At 38.3% G+C, this 23883-nt stretch overlaps 1 protein-coding gene across 7 annotated transcripts in view; it reads left to right on the forward strand.

Moving 5' to 3' along the window:
• Positions 1–23883, forward strand: part of LOC149554205 (DEAD/DEAH box RNA helicase family protein) — a 315874-nt gene that overhangs the window by 57724 nt on the left and 234267 nt on the right. For all 7 annotated transcript variants that reach the window (XM_089789445.1, XM_089789449.1, XM_089789446.1 and 4 more), the window contains 2 exons: positions 18572–18684; positions 19425–19659. In XM_089789445.1, the coding sequence (XP_089645571.1) occupies positions 18572–18684; positions 19425–19659 (348 nt within the window). The remainder of the gene's footprint in view (positions 1–18571; positions 18685–19424; positions 19660–23883) is intronic.

A 23883-nucleotide genomic window follows, 5' to 3' on the forward strand; every position in this document is an offset into this window, starting at 1 on the left:
ACCTTAAAAGATGGTGGTCCATTCTAACTTCTCACAAATTGATTGAATCCTGAAAGCATATAGATCCAATGGCATATTGGTATAAGCTTGCTTGATGGTGAGACTGACTGGCCAAATAGAGATGAAGCTGGATAGTGGTTTGGAAAAGCTTTTGCCCAAAGAGGCTTCTCCCCAAACAAATCAAGCTGCTGCCTAAGTTGCAGTTCCATCCTCTACTTGAGTGGCTATATGGCTCATCTCCTCTGAAGCCCATTGGCACTAGATTGGGGAAGTCCATAATGGGCGACCTGCTTGCCTGAAGCAAATAGTAATGCTCAGAATCAATTTAGATGTTTCGCAGAATTGATTGTGAGGCCAGAAACAGTATATAACAATGCTTCTCTGAGATTCTGGTATGTAGAAACAGGGGGAAGGGTTCTGGGGATGACGAATTTTCTTTTTACTATATTTTGAGAAGGCTGGATTATATCTATTGAAATATTATATAAAATTTAGCATTTGAAAAATTAATTAGAAAAAACTAAGATAGTAGTTGCCAATTATCATTTATGTAGACAATGTGTTAAGCTAAATGAAGTGTTGCTGCTGTCTGATATTATTGGAATATTTGAAGCATTTCATAATGCATTTTTTGTAATTTTGGCATTAGGTGCATGAATTATCGCCTCCTTTAAGTTGGAGCCAAGGTTTGAGGGGTATCCATTCCACCAAAATCCCTTGGGGTATAATCCCAACTTTATTCCTAAAGAGCATTGGATCTTTGTACTCAGCAAGAGTTGATTGCTAGAAGGCTCTTGCTAGACATTCAACTTCATCAATAAAGAAAAGATAAATTTTATTAATATCCAAGACGTGACCACAAATGGGTCTAAGAGGCTGAAGAACCAAACAAGAGAGCAACAACAGCCGGCACACCAACAATGTTTAGAGAACAAAGCAAAGAACAACAGAGAGAAGGAAAGAGAAAAACCAAGGTCCTGAGAAACACAATGAGGATGGAAGGCACGAAAAAGAAATCTCAGACCACTGGGCAAAATTAAGTAACCAAGAAAACAAAGAAAAACCCCAAAAGAGAAGGATATTCTTTAGAAGTGATAGAGGGTTGGTGCCGATGAAGCTGCCTCTAGGGTGACCTTCTAGGCGGAAAGGAATGAATCTCTAGGAGTAGGATCTATTGGGCCTTGCACATCTGGAATGAGAAGGTGAGGCTAAGTACCTTTTAGTGTCCCACACCGTTCCAAGAAAGAAAAAGGTAATGAGCTGAGCATTCAAAGGGTGCAAAGCCTGTTAAGAGTATATTGGAGAGTGCAATCCCATAGATTATCATCTCCTGCAGATAGAGAGAAACACATCTGTGGTCCATGTACCTGAATAAGGAGGAAGGAGACTAGGCCTCTTTGAAAAAGTAGTAGAATTTGCCTCTAATCTTGTAGGAGATGGGACAGCAAAAGATAAAGTGCACCTCTGACTCCACGTCACCAAGTGAACAAAGCTGAAAAATCCTTTCACACCTATCCAACCTGTGGTCAGTCTCAACATAGAGATACTGGGAACCCACTCTGAAAGATTTGAAGGGAATCCTGAAGCAATGTTGCCAATGATGAAGTATAAGAAGGGTAGACAATGATATCATCTTGAATCTCTAGAAAATACTCAACAGAAAAGGCCATCCTCAGGCAAAGTCTCCCACGGTGGTTGAACCAAGTGGTATGAATGTACTACTTATAAATATTATCCCCAATGTATTTGTTTAGCTCTTGCCTAGGGTGAGGATGTGGGGAGGGGCATCCAAAGATTATAGGAACAAGGGAATCAACAAAGAGGGGAGCATCTGAGATAGTGTTGGATAATAGATTTATCCTCCTTTAATTTTCTCTTTTAATAAATTTAATTGCTAGATAGTGTTGGGTAATAGATTTATCCTCCTTTAATTTTCTCTTTTAATAAATCTAATTGCTAGATAGTGTTGGGTAATAGATTTATCCTCCTTTAATTTTCTCTTTTAATAAATCTAATTGCTCTATGCGCTTAAGAAAAACAAATTTGTCGCAACAACTAGGCCTAACTACTCACAACTATGCCTTCTGAATTTTATATTAAGGTACAACTCCCTTTTTTAGATTTTCAATGAATTAACTTGATGCACTGCAAGGCAGGAGAATCCCCAAAGGAGATATCCTCGTCCCCAACAATTAACCAAAATTGGAAACACAACACAAGATACAAGATCTGATACAAACTCAATTTTTTATACATAAAACAACCGATTACATGCAATGTGCCGGGCTATAAGGCCTTCTTGGTTACGGCCAAATAGAAAGCAAGTAATAATTTTGCAAGATCCCTCAAGATCCGACCCAAACCCTAGCTAGTCCAAATCTATAGCGCAAAAGTACTTTGGTAGAAACTTTTGTGAGATCTAAACTTGTGTTCACAAGCCACCAAGCAATCTCCTTGTTTCCCAAGTGACAGTTATTAGCTCAGCTAAACCTCACTCCTCTCGGCTACTCCATCTTGAATGAATTATTGTTCAAGACTCCACAAGATCCTCTGCTTTTACCCAACTAAGCTACAAGTCGACCTAGCAAGTTACAAATTAAATGAACCCTTTGATTAAATACTTATTTGAGCCACAAGTTGGCCTGCAACAAATATTAAATACAAATTGCCTTAATCGGCTTACAACACCCACTAAATGCACCTAGCATAAAGATCCAAGAACTTAATAAGTCCACACACATCTTCAGATTGATCCACGTCACAATTACATGCTACATGCATTAAATGCACCGAGTTAGTCGATCTAATCCGCATGAATTCCATACGATGTGCCAAACTGCCAAATGCCAACAAGCTTCCTAAGCATTGCCGAGCAACAATACATGCCAAGTAATATAGCATAAGCCGAGCAATGTCGTATATGCCGAGCCCAAAGCCTTATTGAGTTCCTTCAGTGACTAAGTTTCTCGATCAACACAGAAACTCAATGATGACCGGGCATCAACCCCTTCTTTGGCTGAGCTCATTCGGTCAGACCTCCAATTGAGAAAAACTACAGAGATGGCCGAGAACCTCCAATCTTCCATTGAAAATGCCAAAATCTTCAGGAACCTTAGATGCCCTTGCATCAGACTCTCGGGGTACAAAGAAAAGTGTGTCCCACACTTTGTTCCTTCATGAAAACTAGACTTCCACTTCATCTTCACTAAAGGCTTTCAATCCTTTACAGACAAAAGAACAAATTCACAAATCACCCACACTTATGACATCCAGCCGAACACCAACGTCGTCTGTATCACCACTAACCATTCCGCATGCAACTTATCACCACAATCCATCTCAACAACCAGAGCGTCGAACTCCACATTTGCAACAACAACAGTCAAAATCAAATCCCCCTCAACATCAATATGAAAGCCATCACCAACACATGCCAAACTCTCAGCACCAAGATGCTCTGCAACATACAAATCATTACCCACAACAACCTGATTGTCCGCAACCAAGTGTGCTGCGATTTCCATATCGAACTCAACCGATTGATCATGAAAACAAATCTCGATCCCAGCATCAACAAGGTTAGGAACCTCCTCAGCAACAACCACAAGTTGCTCTATAGGTTTCTCATTAGACTCCACATACTGATCAACAAAACCAACCTCCAACTCAACCTCGCCATGCCCTTGTCGTTCTTGAATAAATCTCCTAATCGGCTAGACAAGTCTCTTCCAGATCGGTTAACTCCAACTCCAATAGCATACAACTTCCTTCTTCTGTTATTGAACTCATTTAGACAAAGCAGTGTCCACTCGAGCAATCACCTCATTTATCCTCGTGTCCACCACGTTACAGAGATCTGCAATCATCCTAGGGTCAAATCTTCTTGGAGGCATCTTCCAAGATCTTCACAAACCCTTTGCAACAAATCCATGCTCTTAACAATCACCAACCAGATCAAACCTTCAGTCAACAAGATCAAATTTCCATCTTCGCAACCATCGATCCATCTGCAAGTCCTTTGCAATTGTAAGTCAGAACCACAATTTGCTACCTCAAAACAAAGATATCTAGGACTCCAAAAGGAACAATCCACCACAAAATCGAACAATTAACTACACAACGAAAACCCAACACAAGATACAAGATATGATACCAAACTCAATTCTTTAATAAATAAAACAACTGATTATATGCAATGTGCTAGGCTGTAAGGCCTTCCTGGTTACGGCCAAATACAAAGCAAGTAATAGTTCAACAAGATCCCTCAAGATCCAACCTAGACCCTAGCTAGTCCAGATCTGTAACATGACAGTACTTTGGTAGAAACCTCGAGCAAGATCTAAACTTGTGCTTGCGAGCCACCAAGCAATCTCTTTGTTTCCTAAGCCGCAACTACTAGCTCTGCTAAACTTCGCTACTATCAGCGACTCCATTCTGAATGAATTATTATTCAAGACTCCACAAGACCCTTTACTTATACCCAACTAAGCCACAAGTTGGCCTAGCAAGTTACAAATTAAATAAACCTTTTCATTAAATAAATATTTGAGCCACAAGTCAGCCTGCAACAAATATTAAATACAAAATGCCTTATTCAGCTTACAACACCCATTAAATGCACCTAGGATAAAGCTCCAAGACCCAAATAAGTCCACACACATCTCTAGATCGATCCACATCACGATCACACGCTACGTGCATTAAATGCACCAAGTTAGCTGATCTCATCCGCAAGAATTCTATACGATGCGCCAGGCTGCTGAGCGTCAGCAAACTCACCAAGCATCGCTGAGCTACAATACATGCCAAGTAATACAGCATAAGCCGAGCAATGCAATACATGCCGAGCCCACAAGCCTTGCCTAGTTCCTTCAGTGATCGAGTTCCTCGGTGAACACAAAAACTCAATGATGATCGAGCATCAACTCCTTCTTTGACCGAGCTCATTTGGTCAAACCTGCAATCGAAAAATACCATAGAGATGGCTGAGCACCTCCAGTCTTCCACCAAAAATGCCAAAATCTTCAAGAACCTCAGATGCCTCTGCATCATAACTGAAATATACTTTTAACTAGAATGTATATCAAAGGCATTGACACCCATCCAACAACATGAATTAAAATGCTGATTAAGGTTCAAGATTAATTTCTAATGATTATGCTAAACATCTTGAGAGGCCAACAGATTTAATGTAATAACCTTGACTTGGTTATAACTTCCAATTTCACCAATTTCCCTTATTAATCAGATGTAGACATTTTGTCAAACACTTAGAAAACAAATCTCCAGTAATGTATTTGGAGTTTGCAAATATGTTTTTAATGTTCTTTGGGTTTATTGAAGTTTTAATTTGTGTTCTTGACAAATACAAATATCAAGGTTACATGGGGACATGGGTACTTGAGTACTTAGGGTACTGGTATAGGTACAGGTACGACTATTTTTCAAAATGGTGGATTGGGGTTCTTGGGCATCTCAAACTTTTCTTTTTAATAGAATTTAATATTTATAAAAAATCTGAAACTATGACAATGGTTTTCCTAAACAAGAATAGTGATAAAGTTTGCAAATGTAATGTATTATGTTCAGTTTCAGATTTGCAATATGTTTGTAATGATAATATGTGATAAATGTTCAGAAGGCAGACTTTAAACATGAACAAGAAGATCATAAATCATATAACAATGACATATTGCACATGATAAACTTTTGACTTGAACAATGATAAAGTTTACTGTTAATCAATAGTGTATAAACTTTAAAGCTTCAAACTGATTAAAGTATATTGAATTAAGCTTGATAAACAACTTGCTGATACACAAACAAAAAATCAAAACAAAATTAGAAATCTTAATCAATGTCCTTAGCTATGATGCTCCCCACTGAGTACCTGGTACTTGGGGTACATGGGTACGCATCCCAGGGGTGTGGGTACGCGTACCCATGCAACCTAGATAGATGTATATGCATTAAAAAACAATGCTGAAGGTAACGTAAATGACAGTAAGTCACTAAATTAGACAACTCAGAAATAATATTCCACCTTGGATTTTAAGAACTGTATTTACTTTGCATGGTCAATTCAAATAAGAACCTAGTATAGAGCTGCGATTCCCCAAATGCATCCTTAAATCATCACAACTCCAGCTGCTGTCGCTGGCGTAGGCTCAATATTATCTCCTCCAGCATCCACCCAGGCTAGGAGAATAAATTTGCTGCCTTCCTCTTGCAGATGCTGGCCTCTGCAGGCAATTCACATGCCCAAAGAAAGTAAACGCAGGCCGAGAAAATAAAACACAGGGCTAGAAAACAGTTCACAGGCCTTGTAGAATGCAACACAGGGCCTTGGAAATGAACGCAGCCCCTCCTGGAATAAATGCTGACCCTTTAAAAGCTAACACAGCCTTGCAATAATTCAGTCACTGCCCTGGAAATGGATGGCAGCCTCTCAGATACAGTTCGCTCAATCACCAGAGATGCACGATGCCAACAAACAGATACAAAGGGTGTCCAAATGAATTACAGGCCTCCAGTCATGATGAGAATGGTTGGAAGAAAATCTCACAATCCAGTGAGTTCACCGCAACTCTCAGCACAATGCTCCTCTCCAAGCAACAGTACTACAGAAATGGAGATTCAACCAAAATCCAAAATATAATTAAGTCACTATACCTCAGCAGTGATTCAATACATTTCTCAGTTTCAAACCCTTATATTTTAGCAAGGGTGTAGACATCAACCTCAGAAACTCTTCACAAGCAACAAAAGAAAATAGACATTAGGGTGTTTTTTCCTTCACAATGAGCTCATATTTATAATCCCCAAATGACACTTAGTTTCCCAAACTTAGCTCCACTTTAGAAGCTTCATCACACAACATCATTTTATAACTTTAAATATAATAAAGTGCCTTATAATAATGTAAATTTTTAATAATTAATTAATGAATATGAACCCACACAATAAATAACTCCATTCAATGCAAGTGATGACTAATTGCTAGTGCCACCATTTGCACTGCCAAATCTGGTAACTGCTTGCATTAGACTTCTAAAAATTGTAGATCCACAACCAAGACCCTCAAATCTCATTGTCAGCTCACAAGGGTCGCTATGATGAATTGATCCATTAACTACTGATTGGCTGGTGATTTCAGGTCAAATGTTAAAGGCAACTGCGCTAGAGGCAAGGGACCGGGATGTTGAAGCGCATTGATATACCCTGCCATTTGCCTCACTGCTAACTTCTTTTCATCCTTCCACACCCATGTTATTATTCTTTTCGTGGAGGAGACTGGACGTTTAGCATCAGAGAAGCCTTAGAGATCTCATCAAGATCAACCTTTTCCACAATGAAATCTTGTGGTGTAGCTCCGACAACGTTTATGTCTGCATTAGGCCTAGCAATCTCAGCAACCCATTGATCGGTCTTTTCATCAGACTTGATCGCGGTTTCAGTTTTAGTCTTTTTGTTCCTCTGTACTTTTCCCAAACACTTATTTACCATATCACCAAGTGTTACTGATATAGGCATGGTGCTTCTTTTCTTGCTAATTGACATCTCCCTTCACTTAGTTGGAGCAATTAATTCCTTATCCTTGGGGGTATGAAATCTCTGTTCCCCAGTGGCTTCAACAGTTCCCTGAGAATCTGTTGTAATGTTGCTTTGCTTTGCTGTTTCTTTTTCAATCTCCAGAGCATCAAGAACAGCTCCATCTGTAGGCATTTCTTCAAGGTGATTTTCCATGCTCTTGAACACATCCTCCACTGAGTCAAGTTCAACTACAATAGGGTTACTGGAACCCTTGCTATTCCCCTTTTTGCTTCGGGACTTGGTCACATGAACAGGGGATGACTTCATTGGGGACTTGGGAGATTGATTCTCTGGCGATACTTTAACTTGAGTACTTTGCTGACCTACATGACCAACACTTGGACTAGTACTTAGAAGTGGATATTTTGAAATGCAGACAAGGCTATCACTGGTAGAGGCTTCTTTTCCCCTACTTGGTATTTTTCCCAAGTGTTTCTCTCAAGCCACCTCTTTGTTCTTCTTATGACATTGAAAGTCCTGGCTTGGATGCTATCATCCTCTGCCCTCTCCCAGTCTATGTCTGGAATTGTAGGTGTTTAATTTTTTTCATGAAACTTAGGGTCTACCACTTCCTCATTTTCTTCCTCTAACTCGACAATTCTCATTTTTAAATTCATGGATACAATCTGCCCCAAATTGAAACTGGACCACAATCTCTTTCCTACCTCAAGTTTGTCTCTACAGTTTCCCCAATTATCTTCCAGCTGAGGGGAATGTGACAAGCCTTTTGGCATGTTGAGGTGTGTTGTTGCGTATTCTCCGCTATCAAACTTTCTTCTAGCCACGTATTGGAGCAAATGCGATTTATTCAATTGAACTTCTAAGTTTAGGGAATCACAGTGTTTGACTTGCAACTATAGTTACCCAGTGCAACTTGGAAGACTATTCCCGAACTTCACCCTTCTTTGAATTTCTTGTCTATGCAGGCCAACTGCCTGCATACTTCAATCAAAACATAGCTGACTACGGTTCTTCAAATATGTGGACTCTAATGTAAGTAAAGTGAGGAAATTGGATAAAGAAGCTTCCATAAATGCTCACTAATTCCATAGCCTCTTCAGACATTTCCTTCTTATGTTTCCATGAAATTCATAAACTAGACTCCCAAAGAAGACATCATTTACTCTGACAAAATTCCCAGTATATCTCTGCTCTTGCAAGTGGTGGTATTATTCATAAACTTTTACAATTATAAAATACAAAACAAATATAAAAACATGTAGAAATTGCACCTTCCAAAGAAACTACCGAGCAACTCGTGTAACTTCTCTGCAATTACTTTCCTGCAATCTAATAACTTGTGACCTCCAAGTAGGACCTAGATGAAAAAGTACACCCAGTCCTCCCAATAGAAGGAATGTTGATTTCCTTTGACTTGGTTGAGGAGGAGCACAATGTCTTTTACCTTTGGATCCAGTAAAGAGGCAAAATGTTGCGTAATGAAACCACTCCCACCACTAGGATGGTGGTAGGGATTATCATGATGAAATTTCAACAACCAATTCCTTGCTATTGCATTTCTGTAAATGCCCTTTTTCTCTTGAAAGATATAGTGGGAGTTCCCAATTGTCCAGTCCTCATACGACTCCTTATGAGGAATTCCCATTGCTGCCATTACTGTATCCCTGTTAATCTTCACGAGCTCACTAGCATTATATTTTTGGATGCACCGATTCTCCATATCATACCTAGTCATACACTCCAAGGCAAGTTCTGAACTTGGCAGTGCAGCAGGGAAGGCACCTGCTTCTACTAACCCACTATCAGCTATTTTTCGCAGCATGGACCCTTCTATCGGATTCGGATTCTTAATTCTCTCATGAAAATCATTCGAATTGGCGCCTGTTAGGGAAGTGTCTCCTAGTTTGGAAAGATCACTAACCAGACTAGAGGTGCATCCAAACTTAGGAAGTGTAGGCCTTGTACTCATGTTACTCAAAGCCCCAAAATTTACAGAACAAACGGTAGTATAGCTAAAATGAAATGCAAGAGAAACTGTAAATTTCTTCACAAACAAGTGCAATTTTAAAGAAGGGACGCTAGGACTTGCCTTTGGTATTCATCAATCTGTTAGTCGACTGAATTGTCATTGGTGTTTCTGTAGCCGACGGGGTGATTGTTGTCGGTGTTTTTGTAGCCGATGGAGTGATTGTCGTTGGTGTTTCTGGAGCCGATGGGGTGATTTTCGTTGGTGTTTCTGTATTCTGTAGCCGATGGGTAAATAGTTTAATAGGTTCGGCAGATAGTATTAATATCCCGTCTGGGATCATTGTAGATCATCATTGATCATTCATCTTATCAAGCATAATATAACGTTCTGGCATATGCAAATATAATAAAAGGAGTTTGCTGTTTGTGTTCCATTGTCTGTATGTGTTCATTTACTTTACCTGTACGGTAAACATAATCCTCTTAAGATTTGTAAAAAGCTTTGTGATTACCCACCGTCACTTGCCTATTTTACAAAGCCTTGAATTTCACAATAACATAAAGCTTACCTCTTTTCTTTTATGCATAAATGGCTGAAAAGATGACAGGGTGACAAAGTAATTATGTATACGTACTCCCTTATGCTGAGCTCATTTGTAGTGATCACTTATTCATGACGACTCTTTAAATCAATAAGTGAGCAACATGTTTTCCTGTACTTCACTTTTCGACTTAATGTTATCATAATTTATCTATTAATGTTCCATCATAAATGAACCTTGAACATGAACCTCGAGAAAAAATGTTCAAGGTTCAAGTTCATTGATCAGTATCAGACTGACTCAAGACTCGAGACCACAGGAGGACATGACTTATTACCACGATGCCCAAAATGTTATAAGGAAATGGACATTGAACCTTGAACCTTGAACCTCAAGAAAAATGAGTTCAAGGTTCAAGTCAAAAACTGTCTACATCACTTGGGAGTTCCACTTACTTGACAAATATAACAAGAGGACTGCGAGACAAATTGAACCCAAACCATGAACTTGGAAGGTTGAAATGAAAGGTTCAGTTCAACACAAGAACACGGGTAATACAAACCATAAAACACTTCAAAATTTGACTGAACTCTACAAGTGCCAAAATAAATTGGTGACCTTTGTAAGTCTTGAAAAGAAGACCCAGGTGAAAAAGTGGGGTAAACAAAGAGCAAAGGACTCGGAGAAGTATGAAATGTTGGGATACCTTTCATGACCTATGAAAGAGTCAACAAAACCATAGAGATAGGGCAAGAACCAAATTAGTAAAATACGACCTCAAGCCTTAGAGAATGAGCCCAAACTTCACAGGTACAATATCATGAGGTGTAGTTTTTTTGCATATGATAAACTAACATAGGAGAATATGAACCCGCTCCTCTGCCCCCCTCGTCCCAAAAACATGTCTTCCCATTCTTGTCATCCCCCCGTACCACAAGGCGGTGTAACTATGTCTTACAATCATCATCATACTAAGAGTTCATAGGACAGAAGTGTTTAGGCTTGGAAGGGGGCTAGGGGGGTGATGGGATGTGCGAAGAATAACATGGCAACCTCCCAAATAACATCCAAAAGGTAGGAGAACAAGGTGGAGTAGTAGACATCTTGGAGGGGGGAGATAATTTCTGCCTAGAGGAGTTGCTTGAGATGTCAGAGAAAAAGATTATAGTTGCCATCATCAAAGTGGAGCAAGGTGCACAGAGGGGGACGAGCAAAGGGGGCAAGTGGGCTAGTAGAGGGAGTTGGGTGGGGGGGTGAGGGAGGTGGAGAGGGTGAGCGGGTGCAAGAAATGGAAAGGCAAAGAAGTGAGTGGTTAGCTAGAGGGGGGGGGGGATAATGGAGAGAAGGTGGATGGAGGGGATGAACAATTGAGAGGAGTGAACATAATTTGCAACACTAGCACCAACAACACGAGGTCTGCAAGTTTTGAAATGGGATTCAATGAAATAGAAGAGTCCATTGCAAACCACCAGAGTAGAGGATTGACAAAAATGTAAAAGATGCTTGCTGTACTTTGTCAAAGGGCCCGAAGAATCATTAGAGGACCTATGGAAACTTGATAAGTTCGAATCATTGTCCCAAGTGTACAAGGAATTGATAACTTTGTCATGAAGAGGAGTTTGTGTAACTTGAGTACGTGCATTGAAATCCCTGAGAACGAGAATATCACCAACACTAGAAAGCTAGGAGATGTCAAAAAGATCATTGAAAGGGTCACCATTAGTGCCATTGTGAATGACACAAAAGGAGGCCGGGAGGAAGTAGCGTACCACAATGAACAAATCCTTAAGAAAAAGGGCAAAATGACAGATGTAGATCAACAAGAATCTTGCCTAGGTATTAGAAAAGGCCATTGAAACTTGATTCCAAACCCTATCCCTAGCAAGACAGGCAAACCTTGTGATTTCCCCAAATTTTTAATGTAACAACTTAATTAATTTAATTAATCAAGCGGTCCTAGACTTTAAATAATATGAAAAAGGACCTTTAATTAATTATTTTAATTCACAAATAAAGGGGGCCCCAATCAGTAAAGTAATAAAATATTTTGACCCATGTCATATTGCAGCTTTGGAGAAGATTGGAGAGCCTTTATAAGTAGTTGGCTAGGTATTGCAAAGATCGTGGATTGGATTTGACTCTTCTTTGTATTTCCAGGCTAAAGGTTGAAGAAGTTATGCAGTTTCAGAGGTGGAAGACCCTCCCTATTCTTCTTTTCACAATTTGGGTGGTTCAATGCCACCCTAGTCTGCTGTTGGAAATATCATTTCGTTATTTCACCTTATGTGCCAAATATGTTAACTTCTTCATTTTGAGATATATCTGTAATTTGCTCAGATCTTGTCCCAATCCTATGTAATCTGAAGCACTATTATTATTTTGAATGAAAATTACATCTGGCCTCACTGGTATTTTTGCGATCACCTATTTGGTCTTGTGCTATTGTTGCTGGTCCAGTTTCTTCTTTGGAAACCATAGATATTGCATGTCTGAATATTCTTGTCAACACTCTACTATTTCCACTATTAACAATATACTTGAAGTGTCAGAGGCAAGTACTGCCGTAGGTGTTGTCTGAGCGAAGACCTCACTGTACAACTCAGACGATTAGAAAGACTCAACTCCATACGACATCCTACTCGCACTTAACAAGCAATCAGATTGATCGTACAATTGAGTCAATAAATATCAAATTACTAAATATAGATGAAAATGAATTATTAAACAAAAGATGAATATATATGCATAAACAAATCCTCCTTCCTTGTATTCCTCGTACTCCAACATAAACAAATCCTTTGAATCCTCATCAACCTACAATATGTTACATCGAAATAGTTCATAATCTTCCATTTACCAGTGGAAGAGTCCGTTCATGGAATCCATGTCAACTTTAGAGCATCCTTCATGTTCCAAGATGCGTTCATCTTTCGACTCCATCTTGTGCTTCACTTCATCTGCTCCACTAAACTTGCCTTCTGACTCCAACTCCAAAGATGATGCATGTTCCTCATTCGCCATCTCAGTTTTGAGGTTGATGAGAAATTTTCTTCCCCTACTCTCTATTGATAGGGTGTTCCCCTTCCAGTTTTGGTTCACCTTCACTATGACGAGCCACACTCTCCCCAAAATGGCAGCATACCCTTTCTTCTTCAAGGGAATCACCACAAGGTCCAAAATGAAAGGTTGGGTACCATTTGTTACTTGCTGTGCCATCAAAGTATTGATTGGCTTGATGTCGTGCTAGTCAACACCCACTAGATTGAAGGTCGATGACCACACTGTCAATTTCTGCCATGTTTCCTTTGGTAACATGTTTACCCTTGATCCTCCATCGACAATAGTGTCAGTGAGGATGGTTTCAAGGATGCACATCTCCTCCACTGTAGGGTGTTAGCCATTGTTCGTGGCCTGTAACATTGGGTCCATCGTAAGGATGATTAAAATCTCTACAGGCTCTGTTGTACGCATAAGTAATTGTATGTCCGCTCTCAATTGCAACATTGTTTCGAGAAAGTCTTTAATTTTAATTGGCACCTTAGTTTGCAACACTTGCCTCATAATGTTTTCTTCAACTTCTCCATGGATATGATATGAAGTACTTGTGGTGTAGTGGGTCTCTCTTCTTTCTGCTATCATGGTACATTCAATATCTTTCGTTGCTCCCCATACCCTCTCTTTCTTCATTCGGGGATTTGGGTATGTTGCCTTCTTGCCCTGTGCTTGAGTGATTGCCAATACTCCTTCGTCTTTGTCCGACCTCTCAAAGTTTAGTAGGTATTCAACCAATTTGCATCTTTGTGGTCATCCGAACAACACCATCGACATAAATACTACGAGATCTCTTCCTTCTAGCACTTGCTAGCAAAGTGCGCTCGTTGATTGCAAGCTCAACAATGGATCATGGGGCTACCCTTCACATCATATTGAATTTGACTTTGACCACTATTGTTATTGTTGCCTCTACCTTTGAGTCAAATGTTACCATATCCACCTAATGATGCTTGGTATTGATCTATGTCTATGAGGTGGTTGTTGTTGCGGACGTCGATGATTGTTTTCATACCGTATGGGCATTCCTTGGTGGAATGTCCCATCGCCTTGCGATTGTTTTCAGCAAATCAAGAAATACAAAACTCCTTGCCTCTCACTGGCAGAACTCCGACAACCTCCTAATTTCTCCCATTGATATTCTCCACTGCTATTCCCACGCTAACACCACCCCCTTGCTAACACTGCAAGATTGTTTCCTAACACTGCAAACTTACAAACTCATTTGCTAGTACTGCAAACGTTTCTCCAAACTTCTTTCTTGTTCTTCCAAATTCCCCCCTAACCTCCTTTTATGCTACTCCTATTGGTAAACCAATGGCCAAGATCAATTTACAATCGACGGTAGAGATTAAAACAACTTAACAACCCTAACCAAGTCGGTTTCTAGTTGTTTCCAAAAGTGGTCAATTATTTGACAAATATTTGTCTCTAACCTAACCAATTAGTTAGAAAAACAATTACTTGCTAAATAATAACAAATGGACGAATAGCTGTCCAAAGCTAACTAAACTAACACAGCTTATTTTGTTGCCTTTTGTACGGTTGACTCCTTCGGCACCATTTCGGCACCCTTTTCCTTAAGATGGTTCTCTTACCTTGACACTTTCTCTATTCCCTTTGGGGAACCCTCCTTCCTCTTCGGGGTGTCCCTTGGGAAGTTTCCTCAACCTTCGCCTCTGCTCTACTTATTCTTCTTCTAATCTCAAGGCCTCTTTTGGAATGAATCGTACTCGTTTGTGTGATCCCTTCGTTTGTAGTTCCTATCTTTGTTGAAAAGGTTTGGCATTAATTGTTTTTCTCCTCGGGGTTTAGGATGTGTGCCCACCTTCTGGTTTCGTCATGTTCCTCCTCTTCCCTTAGTTTTTTTTCTTCGTATCGTTGCAAGATCTACTGGCTGCAGTTCTCTTTGTTGATATCTTCTCGCTAGTTTTGCAAGTGAAAAAAGACTTTTTTCAGCAGTCTATGCAAATGACACATTAACCGATCTATCGTGGGGCTCATATTGAGTGAAGTCTATACTGTAGTCTTTGGAACTTCCTCTCGTGTGGTTTCCCTTGGTATATGGGTTTCAATTAATGCTTGCAAAATGGATGCAAAGTCTATTGTCAATGCCCTTTCAGCTTTGAACAATTTTTTAAGCTCTTTTTTATTTTTGTGACTGCTCTTGGTACCCTCATTCAATGGTTCTTCCATTATGCTACCTTCGCCATGTTACACTCCACTCCTAGATTTGTATAGGCAATGACGCAAAATGTTTGCCCCATAAGGTAACTAGTTTATTGCATACGAGAATAATAGAAATGTAACAAAACATAGTATATAAGAGAACTCACAATTGCTTCTTTGTTGGTTAGATTACATGCTTTACAATGTATGGCAACAACATACTCAACAACAACACGACAATGCAAACAATCATATATTGATATCTCTCGTGTAAGTACATGACTTATATAAGTGTTCAAGGGGTGTGAGTGCCAACTCTTGCAACCATTTCGAACTACCTACCCTTCAACCAGCTAATTAGTACTAACAACACTTAATTACCCGACAACAATGAAGCCCCCATTTTTTGACTCTCAATTATGTTAGATATAAGTACATGACTTATATAAGTGTTCAAGGGGTGTGAGTGCCAACTCTTGCAACCATTTCCAACTACCTACCCTTCAACCAGCTAATTAGTACTAACAACACTTAATTACCCGACAACAATGAAGCCCCCATTTTTTGACTCTCAATTATGTTATATATTGTTTCTTTTGGTAAATTTTGGTATTGGTTCAAACTTGTGTTTCGTCTGCCTTGTTTTGTAATGGTCAATGTAAAAAAATATAAATGGTTTATCGTGGGGGTAGTATATATAGAAGGTGTAGGCCAAAAGAAACAAGGGAGGGGGGATTTTGAGTAGTGATCTATCAGAACAGAAAAACAAGGACTTTGATTTGTGCCATTTTATCTAAATATGAGCAATTTCTGAGTTTTTGTGTTGCTAATTCTGTTCATGATTGTTATCTTTCTAATTTGCTTTAAATTGTTTAGATTACAATGGTCTGTTTGATGGATTGTGAAACATGAGTGTCTGTTGACTTTGTATCTTGGGCATTTGTATATTTAGAAATAGTTCTTCCTTGTTTATCAATTTGAATATCATAGTAGAGGAATGGATTGTCGGGAATTTGCTCCGTTTTTCATTCTCTCTTAATTTCTTAATTTCATAATTGCTTCCATATGTATGGGCAGATGTTGTTTTTCCTTATTGCCTTTGGGTTAAAGGCATACGCTGTTTTAATTCATTGCATATCCTTTAAGGTAGCTGTGCCTTGTAAAATAAGCGATAGGCTTGTTTTGGGATGGCTCTACTGTTGGTTGGATTTACACTTTAGTAAGCACTGAGGTATTAGAAATTGTATGCGACAAACAAGCACTTCGAAAAAATAATAAAATTAAATATAAAGTGTCCCCTCCATGGCACACTTTCCTAGGCAATTTAAGTTATTATTAAATGGTGGTCACTTTATTAATGACAATAAGATGCTCAATATGTCGATCTCTTTAGTAGATTATACATTTTAACAATGTTTGTAAAATAGACTTTGGGAAACCCAAAAAAGGTATGGCTAGGGTTTGGAGACTTTGAGCATTCTATGATTCATTTTTACAGAAGCAAGTTGGTTTCCAGCAGCAGTTCAGATTTTGTAAGGACGAAAACCCTGTTCACTGTAGGAGGAAATCTACACAGGGTTTCCATTTGTGCATCTTTAGGCTTCATTTCATGCAGATTTACACCTGAGATTGGTTACAACAGTTGGAGATCAGAATATAATTGCAGATCAGGGCCTGTTATCATTATATATTAGTTTGGGTGTCATATTGATATCGTTCTTTGTTGAGGAATTTTGGATTAGACTTCTTAAGGTCAGATAATTCATTTTCAGATTTACAGATCAGTGTTTGGGCTGCAGATTTTATAGAGTTTGGGCATCTATATTTGGGCTGTACAGCTCCAGGCAGACCTTATGTCCATCTCCAGCTCAGACGTTGGGAGTAGCAGTTGCAGACTTAATAAAGATCAGAGAATTATGGACTCCATCAGCAGATCAGTGATAGCATAGAACAAAACAAGAATTTGCAAGATTAAGCAATTTAATTATGTTGGTGTTATACTCATCAGAACTGTACAGTCTGGTATGTGTATGTCAGTATGCATTTTTATCTGAATAGAAAACTACAGATCAGAATTTAGTTCCCTAATGTGATTTATATTGCTGTATGCAGTTAATACAAGTAAATGCACCGATGCTAGCCAAATTTTGAATGGGCTGTTTTATAAAATTGTTTGTGACTTCTTTGTGTTCCCAAGAACTGGATTCACTAGAGACCAGAATCTGACAAAGAGGTCCGGAATAAGTTGTAAAGCGAATATACAAATATTAGAAATCCAAGCATCTTCTGTAATGTCATTACAATTTCTTTCTAAATCATTTAAGTGTAATTGAAGCAACATTATAAAACTAGAGAGAATGCCCTATAATAGATAGCAAAAAGCTTTGCAAAGAAAATTATAATACACACGAATGCAGCCCATAGATCATGCATGAGCATAAAGTTATTTCCTATTACAAAGGGCGAGAACCAGGTTTAGTGGCTCCAGCAAATCATCAAATGCTGACAGAGTACACTCAATCACAGGAAGTAACTGATGGATGGGAAGAGTTTTCTTGTAGTTGAAGACAAGGAGGAGGTTCATGGAACCCCATATCATTATTAGTGAGTCCATCTTGCTTTTATGATCTTCTCCACACGTATCTTATATAGATGAAAGGGTTAAAATTTATCTAAAGAGGCTACTTTAAATAAAAATACATTTTGACACATGGTATGTCAACTGCAATTTTGATAAAATGAATATTATTCTTAAAATTCAAGGGTGGTGAAATACTCCAATGCAATAGGGTTAGTTGGGTGAACCCCGCATCACCAAACTCTGGCCCCGCATCACCAAACTCTGGTTAAAGCCTTCAAACCACATGGGCTTTCATGGTGCATGCACTATGCAGTCTTTTATAAATGTTTTTGTGATTATTTATCTTGAAAAATTGCCCAAATTGTATGTGTACACTTTGCAATTCACATTTCCATTTGGTGTTCATGCTTCACATGCCTAGAGGATTGTGTTTCTTCATCTGCCACTATTAACTGATCTTTTCCACTTGAGTTTGCGGCCAATGTTCAAAACAATGAACCACAATATAGATCTCTGTACTTGGTCCCCAATTCTTTATATGACTGATCAGTTACTAATGACTAGACACTATTATGAGGATGCAAGTATGCTAGATTTCTCACATCAGTTAAATTGCCATTTTTCCTTATGTACAGCAGTCTGATGGATTTCTCACCACCTCCATACACTACTTGTACTTAATTTCTCTTGGTGTTTAATCTGACAGGTGCGTAAATTACTTCAGCATTTTCCTCGCAGTTACTACAATTTTCAAGATGCTCAAGGCCAACCAGAGGATGGACAGTTGCTGAGTTTTACTGGAAGAGTTTTATCTTCTAGGTAGGACCGAGATTCACTTTTTGAGAATCCATTGGTACAGGCATGCAAATACTTGTTGAATTCTGTAGTCATTTTACATTGTTTCTTGCCATATAATGAACTGAAATATTTCTGGATAATCTGAATGATAGGGAAGACCTTGTGTTGAATATCTCTACATCTGAAAGCAAGTTAATTTTTTAAGAAGATTAGAAAGGATTGTTGCACTAAGGAATACTCAATATAAATGAGTTATTGTGTTTGATAAGCAATGTAAGAGTTATTTTAGAGTAAGACAATGTATTGGATTGCTTTCATTTGTTCATTGCAGTCATTTAAGCAATTTTGTGTTTGATAAGCAATGGAAGAGTTATTTTAGAGTAAGACAATGTATTGGATTGCTTTCATTTGTTCATTGCAGTCATTTAAGCAATTATCTGTATTGTTAAAGTGTTGAACGACAACTGAGTTTTTGATGAAACCATAAGTTTGAGTCAAACCAAGGTTGTATACGACGGATTGCATCTGCATTCTGTTATAGAGAAATCAAAACATAGAAGAACCAATATAACAACACATGTATTCACTTTTAATGGGCTTATGAATTGTATTTACTATTGAGTTCATTTTCTGCCTTGCTTTAACTTAAAGTTAATATATAACTTATTTTGAGCTTCTCAATGGAAGGTTCTTTATGTCAAAAAAATGATAAATCTGTATCTGGGAAGCCTTATTAATCTTAGGCTGTGTTCTCCTTGCAGTTATCAAATGAGAGGATCTTCGCGTGCACTAGTTGAAGTCATTGTTGAATGTCAAATCCCTAGAGCTGATGAAAGCTATTCAGGAAGCAATCTATATCATGACAAAATGGCAAATAAAAAGACCATTTATCTCCATTTGAATAGATTTGTGGGTGGAAAATATGTGAATCCTGGGTATCTATGGAAGCTTGCGAATAACTACCCCAGAGATAGTATAATAACAGTCAGTGGCAAGGTAGGACAACAGTCTCTGTAATCATTATTTTTCATAAGACTGCTAATTATCTGTAGTTACATTTTGGAGTCTGGTTGGTTTCTAGAAATATTTTGTATTTACAAGGTTGTGTATGTTCTAAATCATTTATCATTTTTACCTCACTTTTTGACCCAGTTTACTTTTTGGAATCTTCTTGTGATTATTTTGTGGTCAAATTTCGTGTTTTGACTAACTATATCAAATCAAATATAAGCGTGCACTTAATTTTTTTTTTGTTATTTGACACATTATGTTAGGAGACTTTGGGTTTTTGTGTTGTTTCTGTCTGTGATGGATATGCAAGTATCAGATTTCAATACTTGTGCAGTTATATATTCTTTGGGACAGCCAATAACATTATATTCCTCTCCCTGTGCCTAAGCTCAAGCTTGACTAAGTTGGTGTAAATACACCTTTTATTTTATGTTAAAACTTAGGCTAATTTTCTATATTGTGCATCTAGGAGGTGTGCACTTTGAACAAAGATATTTACCCACAATTTAAAACGGAAAGTGAATATGTTTTCAAAGTATTTGGTAGATGCTTGCCATTAAGTTGCACCCCGAGAACCATCTTCCAATTACTTACATTTGGGATGCTCATATTGATTTGAAAGGCAATTTGACACCCAAATCAATTCCATTCAGAAGCAATCTTGGTGTTCCTGTAACTGTTTCAGTGCCATGTTGTCAAATTAGTGATCTCACAGTTTGGTGGGTTCTCTGTGTCCATAGAACCCGTGAGTGAATTCCTTTGTTGACCTGTAAATGGTAGAAAATTGTGAAGGGTCCCACTTACTATGGGAGCATCTTGTTTGGTTCATACCTTCATTGTTAATGTTGAATTTTGGTCATTTTCAGATATTTTGAAGTAGGGTTTGCCAAGCTAAAATCTAGTTTCACCATTTTTTTGCAGCTGTAAAAATATCAGATTTCGCTCCAATTCTGTCTTGATCAGATGTTAGAAAACAAATCTGTCAGTTTGGTGTTTTGTTTTATATTTTTTCAATATATTTTTTACACAATTAAGTTAGGCAGAGGTTTCTTTAGCCTACCATCCCTGATGGAAGGCTGGTGTACTGTTAAGCAGTCCACCACAACCTCGCTTGGCCATTCCCGCGGCCCTCTTTGTTTAACCATTGTTGCCTAACATGTCCATGCCAACTATCAACTTGTAATCAACGTGCTTCACTCGTTCCTTGGCATTTGCAACTCTTCTTTAGCTGTTCCTGTTGGAAAATCAATGGCCACTGTCCATGATTGCAGTGCTTTACTAGAGTGCCATCCATTTACTCAAATTATCTTAGCTTTTGTGCTTTATGACCCCTTTTTGAAGCACTTGTCCTTTCTGTTTCTGGCCAGTGCCTCTCACTTTATCCCTTGTTGCTTGACATCCAGTCTGGGTATTTGTTAACATTTTTGCTGTTAATCCTGTTGTGTCCTGCTGACTAGCCACAGACCTTCCATCATTGGCACTGACTTTACTTGTGTTAATCAGTTTAAAATTTACCCTGACCATACCGCAATCATAAAGACAACCACCATTTAGATCTGTCCCTGTCAGGTCTGACTTCCTTTCCTCCAAGTCCAGCTAAGCTCAGTGTTCTTGTTAGTCTTCAGCAAGTGTGCACCCATTGCAAGCTAGTTTGTCATTGTTGAAGACGGCTAACCCTCTAATTAAATCCATTTTTTGCTGCTGTTGGTCACATGGTTTCTTGAGCACTCTGGAAGGGGTGTATTTTTGTGAGATCTATCCAGTGCAGTAGTCATTTCAGATCTATGATAACTACTGTAATCTGTTCTTATCATCACAGTTTATTAGTAATTGCAATTTGAGTACGTTTTAAGACTTCAACTATAAAATTATAGCCTGAAATAGGTTAATATATTCTCAAAGTTATAGGGACACTATATAGCAACTGTTGTTTGTGCTTTGTTTAAAAGCACAGATTTAGGTGCAAGCTATTATTGCACTCCATGTACCTTGAAATGTGTCCAAAGGCACATATGAAGCTGGAATAATTTAACATTTATCATCTGTGCATAAAAGAAAATGTTTTTTCACTCATGGACACCTCTTTTTGTAATTTCGAAGACAAAAGTTTAAAAAAAAACCCTCTTCTAAGAGACCACCTATGGCAGGTGAAATGTTATGTATTGTCAAAAGACAACTTTTTAGGCACCCATTTTGGAAATTTCAAACCCTCCTTCATCAGGGACCTTTCTTGGAAAGAACTAGGAAAGTTCTAAAGGCTATATGGTGTAATGTGCTGAGGACATCTATCTATCTTCTAGAATAAGCACGTGTTTTACAAAAGGCTCCATTAGCACTTTAAGTGGAGGCTTGGGAAGCTGGTTTACATATCGAACATCGATCAAATAATAAGTCCTGAATCCATAGCTTAAGTAGCAAAAGCCTGTAGCTTGAGTTTGCATAATTGGAAGTCAATTTGGCTTCTTGGAGTATTCTATTCCATTGAAGCAATAAAGATTTAGCATTTTCTCTAGCATTTCTTGTGTTTTTCTTGTGATATTGTTGGGTTATTTTTGGAGGGTGATTGCACTCTTCATCAAATAGAGCCACTTAGATGTAGAGGCTTATTTTGTATGACAATGAGGAAAGAGACAGATGGAGCTGTTCAAGATTAAATTCTTGAAATAATGTGATGAAGCTTTCAAGACTTATTAGCCTCTTAGTTTCTTTGGATCTCAAGTTTCACATTGACAACTTAGAGACTCTTTTCAAATCTTTGGAGAAGCTAATTTAGTTGTTTGGAAGAACATATGCCTTTAAGGAACACACATTTAAGAACACAACATTTTAAATTTTCAATCCTTTTGTGTTTGAAAAATTCATTTCATAATTCAATTTTGTAAGAATTTTCCAAAGGCAATGAAAGAATATGCCAAGACCTAGAAGCTCAATGAATAGCAGAAGAGAGGCAAATATATGATATGATGAATTGATTGACTGGATTCAACAATGATCAATAGTACATCAGTAATCAATGTGTACAATTTAGATATGCTTGAATATATAGTTAATGTATGATAAGTAGGAGATGTGCAATTGATACGATATCACCCAGATAGGTGGCATCACATATCCACCAAAGGTGGATCATCCTCCATTGTACAATGAAGTATGTGCAACAGTGTGAGGATCATAATGTGATAAGAGCACTAAAGGTGGATCTCATACATAAAGTTGAATGAGGCAACAAATATCACCAACTAAAGTGGAGTTCTCCTACACCATGTGCACGAATAAGATGCAAACTCCTAGGTATCTGCAATGCAAACTACTATGTAATGCATTATCCTAAGTAACATAAGTAAAGTGCATTTAAAATTAATTAATTACACCAACATGCCACCTCAAGTGCAACTTGGGGGAATGCATTTAAACTTACAATATTAGATGACAATGCAATATGGGCCCCAACTACTAGCCCATGTTTGGTAACCTTTGTACAATATGCAAATGCAAAATTAAATCAATGCAATCTCTCATAAAGTGGAGAAAGGGAGAAAACCCTAGTTGACAAAACTCCCCCCAAAAGAGAGATGAAAACACACAAAATGCATGGATGGATGGAGTACTTAAGACCCCCTAGTACGACATACATCATGTATGTATAATCAAGTATCTACCGATAAGGAGGAAACAAGGAGACATGATATCCCTCCATAATGAACAATATTGTGCAAGACTAGTAAGTGCTTTAAGGGAAAGCATAGACTAGTATCTATAGCTCCCCTTAGGAAGAAGATACATCAAGTACAAATGCAAGAATGCTTCCCATTTTGGATAGTAAGAAGGAAGAGAAAATCCAAATGAGGTATGAAGATGTCTCTGAAATTTGTTCACATGTCGCTATGTCCTTGGATGATGAAGATGCTACAAACTAATAAGGAACATACCCAACAGAAGGTGACAATCAAGGAACCAATGGTAACATGAGTGTGATGAAGCCTCAAAGACAAAGATGTCTCCTCTTAAGTAGGAAGAGAGACAAAGGAACACCCCCTCAATGTAGAAGGTAAACCAATGGCAGATACTCTAGAATTAATGTGGAAACAACTCCATGAAAATTGAGTAACACTCCCCTCCTTAGGAAGTACAATGCCATAGGTGTATCAATGAAGCCTCTCCAATTTGTAGGAAGAAACCTCAACATTTATGATGTCTCTAGAAATTGAT

Source organism: Cupressus sempervirens, chromosome 6, assembly GCF_028749045.1.
Source record: "Cupressus sempervirens isolate cs-2001-9-10 chromosome 6, ASM2874904v1, whole genome shotgun sequence".
NCBI classification, from domain to species: Eukaryota; Viridiplantae; Streptophyta; class Pinopsida; order Cupressales; family Cupressaceae; genus Cupressus; species Cupressus sempervirens.